Raw genomic sequence first — 8,703 nt, forward strand, 5'->3', positions numbered from 1 at the left:
GACCAGCAACCATTGCTCAAAATTGCAATGGTGCAAAAAAGATTAGGTGGTATATACGCTGGCATGTTTGATAGACACGACTTCATCATTTTAACAGATTGATACGGTTGTATATGTAATTTATTAGATTCCTTAATGATTTAACCCTTAAAGTTTCCAAACACGCTGTCAAAACTGTGTTAGGAAGGATTTTCTTGACGTGCCAAGGCTAGTTCTGTACTTTTCTTTAAATACAGTACAGGCACAAGCACTCATACATACGCGCATATACTCACCTCTATGAACGCACACACGTACACCCTACCCTTATGAGCACCTCTGAGAGACTGAGCTAACATATCATCTTGAGATTTATGAATTCACTCTAGACGCCTCGTCGTCGACGGGAACGTCTCCCCCCACTGATAGCGCATCGCTGGAAATCCTGAAATTAATCCAGGAATAATGCGAGCATCAGTACTAGTTGTGTAGAAGAATATAATGGAAAAGGTCATACTGGTTGAATGGTCAAGCAAACATTCAAAAACGTCATCCTTTTAATACTCGAACAAAGGACAGTTATGCACTAGTTGTGTTTAGAAGAATAGCTTTATAATACTGAAACGACATGCAACTGGCAGCAACCATTGCTATAAATTGCAAAAAAAGATTCGGTGGTGTACATACTGTCATGTTTGGTTTGCATGAGTGTTTTATCATTTTAACGAAATGATATGGTACGTCGTACTCCTAGATATAAACTTATTTGTTAGGATAGTTAATTTGCTCAGTGATGTAGACTTGATAACCGAAGATAAGCATGTACTCGTAGCAGCTAGCTAGCAATGATTCGGTCGTAACACATGCTCGCTTACCGGCCGCCATGCATGTATCTTCTCCGATGGACAGAAGTTCAAATATGACTTGGTGTCTCACACTCAAATTAGTTTCTGAAACGCATTATCCATGGAAAGATTCTCTCGCACAAATGACTAGCACAGCAGCTGATCGATGTTAGGTATGAGCAAACAAGTATATTATAGTAAGATTAACTCACATTTAGTGCAAGTTGTGCAATGCGAAAAGGACACACCACTATTTAAGAAATAATAATAGACCACTAGCAGAACAGTTGGTCTATACCTTGTTCTAATGTGCCATGTTGCGTAAAAAGGAAAACCCAATAAATTATTCTGACTGCTCGACATTACGGTGAATTTTCATTTGCTGAAGTTCGTCCTCAGTTAGTTCTATTATTGAAGTCTTTGTCGGGATTAGACATGCACCCGCGACTTCCTGCTTCGAGCATGCCCTTCCTACAACCAGGTCACTAAGCAGGTTATTAACACGTGTGCATAAATTTTTTATCCCACCGGCGGTCTTATCCCAGCGGCGGGGACGGCGAGGGGGTTCGACCGGGACGCGCCCCTGTTCGGGCGCGGTCGAAGGAATAGGGCGCGTGGGAAGAAGACGACATGGGGGGAACTAGGAAGTGGGCCGGCTCGGGTGGGCCGCAGCCCAGGTGGGCAGGGGCCTTGGCCTGTTTACTTTATTTTATTTTTTTGCTTTTGTTTTCTTTTAAACTTTTCTGTTTTCTTTATTTTAGCTAGCAAATTAGTTTTACAAAAATATAACCCTTGCTCCTAAATTAGCTTAAAAACATAGGACACTGCCACAAAAATTTTGGTGACTAAACAAACTAGTTTAATATTTATTTATTATTTAAAATCATTTAAATAATTGTTTTGCCATTGTTGTATTCATTTTAGAGTATTTAATCATTTCATAAAAATGTGGGTTCTTCACCATAATTACCTATGCATTATTTGGCACCTCTAGAACATGACTTGATTTTGAATTTGAATTTGAATCGGTTTCGAATCAACGCGAGTTTATCAACAGTAACCGAGGTGACGTGGCATCATTAGCAAAGGTTCACTGTAGCTTAATTATCCGGGCGTTACAATGTAGTAGCAAGCTAACACAATATGAAACCCCTAAACCCTCCTAAACCCCTAAACCCCTCCTTAAAAAAACAAAAACCCTAGGGCCTGGCAGCTACGGATGGTGGCTGCCTTTTAGTCCCGATCGGTGTTACAAAGGACAGTTCAGTACTAGTTATGTTTAGAAGAATAGCTTTATAATACTTAAACGACATGCAACTGGCAGCAACCATTGCTAAAATTGCAATGGTGCAAAAAAGATTAGGTGGCATACATACTGTCATGTTTGGTTAGCATGAGTGTTTTATCATTTTAACCGATTAATATGGTACATCGTATATAATTTTATTCATTAGGTTCGTTAATTGGATCAGTGATGTACACTTGATAACCGAAGATAAGTACGTACTCGGTCGTACCGCATGCTCGTTTACCGGCGGCCATGCATGCATGTTTTTTCTCCGATGACAGAAGTTCAAATATAACTTGGTGTCTCACGCTCAAATTAATTTCTGAAACACATTATCCATGGAAAGATTCTCTGGCACAAATGAATAGCACAGCTTGATGGATGTTAGGTATGAACAAACAGGTATATTATAGTAACATAAACTCACATTTACTGCAAGTTGTGCAATGCAACAAGGACACAACGCAGTTTAAGAAATAATAATAGACCACTAGCACAACAGTTGATCTATACTTTGTTCTAATGTGCCATGTTGCGAGAAAAATAAAACCCGCCACCAAGGATTAAAAAAAATTCGAATTCTCGTGTAACAGCGATCGATCCCGTGATTCCCTGCTTCTAGCATGCGCCTCCTACCACCAGGCCATTAAGTCGGAATTTCCGAGTGTAGCCTTTTCTTTCCACTCTCGCAAGGTAACTAAGGAAAGCGTTCCTCCCATCGATCTTCCCCGGCGAGCCCGTGGATTCGCCTCCCCTCCGCTTGCCATTCCGGTGGCCGGTGGCGGCTGGGAGGGTATTTCTCGTGCCTCGGCTTACATAGGTAGGCCGTTTTCTTTCTCGCATGGGAGGCGCTCGGACGGATATCGGAGCTTCTTCTTCAAGTCAGTCTTTCGGGCTGCGATCCTCCTCAGGTTCGTTCATCGGGACGGATTAGACGAAGCTCCGGCGTGGATTCCTGCCAGCTCCACGGAGGGGCGAGGTTAGGATTTCTTGTCCTGCATATGCAACAACGAGATTTGGTGTTAGGTTCTTCGTATCGATTCAAGGATTCAATGGCGACTACTGCGGCTGCCGAACTCTGGTCCTTAGGGGCACGTGCACGAAAACTTCCCGGTTGTCATCGACAAGATCAGGCCAGATCTGGTATATGAGCGACGACAGCGACGCGTCGGCGGCTCGTTCTGGCGGCGGCAATGGTCGTTCTATTGTCCATGAACCTGAATGTAATTTTTATTATGTTCCGGATGCTTTGTACTTCCGGTGAATCTTTATAATAGATAAGATATTTTCGTTAAAAAAGTCAGAATTTCTGAAAACCGGGTGGTTACACTCAAATTAATTTCTGAAACGCATTATCCATGGAAAGATTATCTGGCACAAATGACTAGCACAACAGCTCGATCGATGTTAGGTATGGACAAACAGGTATATCATAGTAACCTAAACTCATATTTAGTGCAAGTTGTGGAATGCGAAAAGGACTCAACACTTTCTAAGAAATAACAATAGACCACTAGCACAACAGTTGGTCTATACTTTGTTCTAATGTGCCATGTTGCGTAAAAAAGAAAACCCAATAAATTATTCTGTCTGCTCGACATTACGGTGAATTATCATTTGCTGACGTTCGTCTTGAGCTAGTTCTATTATTGAAGTCTTTGTCCAGATCAGACATGCACCCACGACAAACAAGGTTCTTTTTCTTTTCGTTATCGATTTTTCTCGGCTCGGGCGAAAAGATCGGTTTCCGAAAATTCTCAGAATTTTCCGGTTCTTTTCATCCAAAATTTTCAAACAAAAGAATTAAAAAAATTAGCATCAAAATATATTTAACTTAACTCTGCATATGCACGGATTGCTTCCTAGTATGGTTGACGGCACACATCTTCTCAAGCAGCGCGGCCATTTTTTTTAATATTTCCTTTGAACTAGGATTAAAAAAATGTAATTCTTGTGAAACAGGGTTGGAACCCACGACTCCCTGTCATTAGCATGCGCTTCCTACCACCAGGCCACTAAGCAAGTTCTAACCACGTGTGCATACATTTTCTCTTTGACCTCGTTCACTAATTTAATTCAAAAAATTTGATTTTTTCGGACGATATTTCATGTTATCGGGCATTTCCAAAAACAGGCCAGTTTCCGAAAATCTCGTCCAAAAAAACAAAAAAACCCTGCGACTGTACAGCAGCCACCCACGACGAGCTGCTGCGATGGACCTAGCTAGCTAGGCGCCCGCCTATATAAGCATGAGGCCCGGTGCATGTATTCCGGACAAGGATCCAACCTGAGCTAATCAAGATGGCTTCGTCCACGCCTTACCTTGTCCTACTCTTGTGCCTCACCACTTTCCTGCAGGCATTGCTTACAGCGGCAAATTACCCACCGCCGCCGCCCCCGCCGTTTGAGCTGCCGGAGTCCGAGGTGAGGGAGAGGTTCTCCAAGTGGGTGGTCAAGTACTCAAAGCACTACTCGTGCGAGCAGGAGGAGGAGATGCGGTTCCAAGTCTTCAAGAACAACACCAACGCCATCGGCCAATTCGACCAACAGAATCCTGGCACCGTCGTCGGTCGCGGGTTCCGACCAAGTGGGTTTCAGGTCCAGGGCTCGGGCGGGGTCCGTATGAACAGGTTCGGCGACCTCAGCCCCAGGGAGGTCATCCAGCAGTTCACCGGGCTCAACACCACCAGCTTCAATGCCACGTCACCCACCTACCTCCCCTACCACTCCTTGAAGCCGTGCTGCGTTGACTGGCGCTCCAGCGGCGCTGTCACCGGCGTCAAGAATCAAGGCACTTGTGGTAAGTGGTCAAGCTATATATACCTTCTTGCAGATTTAGTTATATATCTATGCATGCATGCATGGTCATGGTTGCTCAATGAATTACTCGTGTCGTGCCGATGGATAAAATTGTAATATGGCAGGATCGTGCTGGGCGTTCGCGGCGGTGGCGGCGATCGAAGGCATGAACAAGATTAGGACAGGGGAGCTGGTGTCGCTGTCCGAGCAGGTACTCGTGGACTGCGACACAGTGAGCAGCGGCTGCGGCGGCGGCCACTCAGACTCGGCTATGGCCCTCGTGGCCGCCCGTGGTGGCATCACGTCGGAGGAGAGGTACCCGTACGCCGGATTCCAGGGAAAGTGCGACGTGGACAAGCTGCTGTTCGACCACCAGGCGTCCGTCAAGGGCTTCAAGGCCGTGCCACCCAACAACGAAGGTCAGCTGGCGATGGCCGTAGCCATGCAGCCCGTGACGGTGTACATTGACGCCAGCGGTTTTGAGTTCCAGTTCTACTCCGGCGGCATCTACCGTGGCCCCTGCTCCGCCAATGTGAACCACGCCGTCACCATCGTCGGCTACTGCGAGGGTCCCGGCGAGCGAAACAAGTACTGGATTGCCAAGAACTCGTGGAGCAACGACTGGGGTGAACAAGGATATGTCTACCTCGCAAAGGACGTGCCCTTGTCCACGGGCACCTGTGGCCTCGCCACCTCGCCCTTCTACCCCACGGCTTGACACTATGTGGCATATCTAAGGAATTACTAGTTCCGTTTCGTTGTGATAATGCTAAATTTTTATTTTTATTATACTTCCCTTTAATTTGATCAATAATTAGCATGGCCTGAGAGTAATAAATTTTCGAGTGAATTACAATTTTTACCAGTTAATTGTGCATTTGTGACACGTATTTACCGGTTTAGCGGATGTTGTATTGACATATCCCATCTAAAAAGCTTTGTACCCAATTTCACTCCATTTTAGCATTTTGCCTATTATTAGATATGAACTGCATGTTAGGTAGATACTTTTACAACAATGTGTAAAGATCTCTGGACAGGATCGACAATCATGTCTGGCCTTCTCTTCTCCATGTGTTCCACTCCTCGCCATCCTTGTGGTATCCTCTAACCGCGATCATCGCCGGACACATTTTACAATCGACACCCACGAGAGAAACATTGTACAAAGTTAATTAAATAGGGTAATCTAGACGAATGTTCATGAAATGGGTTAACTAGTTCCACGAATGTACAAATTGGAGGTAAAAAGTGAAGTTCAGTCTGAATTTACAGATAACATGTAGGGTACGTATCGTGCTCGTGCGTTCTCTTCTTTGTTTCTATTTCTCTGTGGGGATTATTTTTCATTAAATCAAATTTGCATGTGCGATGAGCATTTTTATGGTACTGTTAAAAAACATATCAAACCTCCATTTGTTAGATTGTGATGGCTGAAGATTAATTTGTACTCCGACGTAGATATATAGGATTGCCACCTCTAAAATCCGCGGGGTACCTTGTGAAGTCGTAGTCAAGACAAAATTATTACGCCGTCAGATCATCTCAATTGTGGTCCCATTATTATGAACGCACACCCCCATATTTTGTTCGTTTGTGGACCTCTAAACACAGGATCTGAACGAACCGGGGCGGATGTCCCCCATGTGTACCCCCAAATGGATTATAATTACTCTATTTTCGCTAATTTTCATTTATTTCTTCACATTTTTATTCTAGCTGAAAACATCTATTGCATGGTAATCTCTAACAAACAAATTAATTAAACAAAAATTCAAACATAGAAATACTAGTTCATACAATATATAGTTTAGTTCACTACAACTCATCAAAATCAAACTATTGGTTTCCACGCAATCACACTGGGAACTGTCGAGGATTGTTCCTTAGGCTATCCATAGGACTAGCAGTCAACGTGAGAAAGTGTGAGGGACCGCAACATTAAAAATCTTAGAATGAGATTGACACAATGTTCGGCCCCGATATGTGGAGGTAAAGACTTACTTATGCTCAGGTATATTGAATCTGTCCAAATGAAACAAATAGTAAGTATTAAAACACCACTGTTAAAAAAAATCAATGTATGGTGGCGCAGAAGCGTAACACTATTCTTGAATGCTTCGTAATGTATGTTTTGCTGATGACGGTCAGGGGAGTTAGTTCAACGTCATCAGTTCGAGGAGTTGGCGCTCAATGGGACACTTTGAGGACTAGGGTCTAGCAAACTGCATCGAGGTCTTCAGCCTAGATTTGGGTCTTCAGGCCTCGCTTAAGTAATGGGCTTCCCTAGGCCTCCGGGTTGTATCCTTGACTTGGTCTCTGATGACCCACAGGTATAGGGGATCAATCGTAGTCCTTTGATACGTAAGGATGTCGAACCAAACGAGGAGCAGATGAAATTGACAAGCGGATTTCAGCGAGGTATTCTATCCAAGTGCTATAAATAGTAGTAACAGATAGTTTTATAGCAAGGTAGTTCGTAACAAGTAGCAAGTAATAATAGTAACAAAGGTGCTGCAAGGTGGCCCAATCCTTTTTGTAGCAAAGCACAAGCTGGTAGTACTTCTTATGCTGAGCAAAGCGTTCTTGAGGACACATGGGAATTTTTGTCTAGTCACGTTCATCATGTTTAGTTCAATCACCTTCACTACTTTGTTAATTTGATATGTGGGTGGACTAGGGTGATGTTCTTACTTGAGCAAGCAACCCACTTATGATTACCCTCGCTCGCCAGCATCCGCGGTCACGAAAGAAGAGTTAGGATAAATCTAAGCATAACATGAAACATATGGATCCAAATCAGCCCCTTACATAATAGCGCATAAACTAGGGTTTAAAATTCTTTCACTTTTTCAACCCATCATCTACTTACTACTCCCCAATTCCTTTTCCTAGGCCCAAGCATGGTAATGTGTCATGTAGTCGACGCTCACACGACACCTGTAGAGGAAGAACAACATACATATCATCAAAATATTGAACGAAATACCAACTTCACATAATTACTCATAACAAGACTTGTCCCATGTCCTCAAGAACAAATGAAACTACTCGAAAATCATGTTCATGTTCAAGATCAGAGGAGTGTAGTATCTTATTAAGGATCTGAACATATAATCTTCCTCCGAATAAACCTAGTATCATCAACTACAAGATGTAATCAACACTACTAGGAACCCACAGGTACCAATCTAAGGTTTTGAGACAAAGATTGAATACAATAGAGGAACTAGGGTTGGAGATGAGCTGGTGCTCGTGAAGATGTTGATGAAGATTGGTTCTCCCATGATGGGAGGATCGTTGGTGATATCAATGGCTTCGATTTCCCCCTCCCATTGGAAAGTATCCCCAACAGAATCGCTCCACCGGAGAGAAAAAGTGCTCCTGCCTTGGTTCCGAAAGTCTTCTTCTGTTTTTTTCTAGGTAAAATTGTTTCATATAGGAGAAGTTGTGCCACAAAGGCCTGCTGTTGGGCCCACAAGCTCACATGGCACTCCCCAAGGGGAGAGCGCCACCTGAGCTTGTGGCTCACTTGTGGCCCCCTGGTATTTCTTCTTCCAGTACTTTTTATTAATTTCAAAAAAAAATCTCCATAAATTTTTAGGTCATTTGGAGCTCCAAAGAATTGTTACTCTGTTGTAGCTCTTTTTAGGTCCAGAATTCCAGCTGTATGGAATTTCCCTTTTCATATAAATCTTCCATAATGAGAGAGAAAAGGCATTAGAATTGCATCATAAAGTGAAATATTGATCTAAAATACTATAAATAATATTAGGAAAACACGATGCAGAA

At 43.2% G+C, this 8,703-nt stretch overlaps 1 protein-coding gene across 1 annotated transcript; it reads left to right on the plus strand.

Moving 5' to 3' along the window:
* The first annotated feature begins 4,378 nt into the window (after positions 1-4,378).
* On the plus strand, positions 4,379-5,772 carry LOC109787581 (ervatamin-B-like). Its single transcript, XM_020346122.4, has 2 exons — positions 4,379-4,912; positions 5,037-5,772. Exons 1-2 carry the CDS (start codon positions 4,414-4,416, stop codon positions 5,627-5,629), a joined length of 1,092 nt encoding a protein of 363 aa, XP_020201711.1. The 5' UTR covers positions 4,379-4,413; the 3' UTR covers positions 5,630-5,772.
* Positions 5,773-8,703: the final 2,931 nt, after the last annotated feature.

The sequence above is a fragment of the Aegilops tauschii genome, chromosome 4, assembly GCF_002575655.3.
Source record: "Aegilops tauschii subsp. strangulata cultivar AL8/78 chromosome 4, Aet v6.0, whole genome shotgun sequence".
Taxonomy (NCBI): domain Eukaryota; kingdom Viridiplantae; phylum Streptophyta; class Magnoliopsida; order Poales; family Poaceae; genus Aegilops; species Aegilops tauschii.

Bases quoted from the DNA above. Each gene is read 5' to 3' on its own strand.
- LOC109787581 (XM_020346122.4), top strand. From the start codon at position 4,414: ATGGCTTCGTCCACGCCTTACCTTGTCCTACTCTTGTGCCTCACCACT. The intron at 4,913-5,036 runs GTAAGTGGTCAA...GTAATATGGCAG, and splicing joins CAAGAATCAAGGCACTTGTG to GATCGTGCTGGGCGTTCGCG.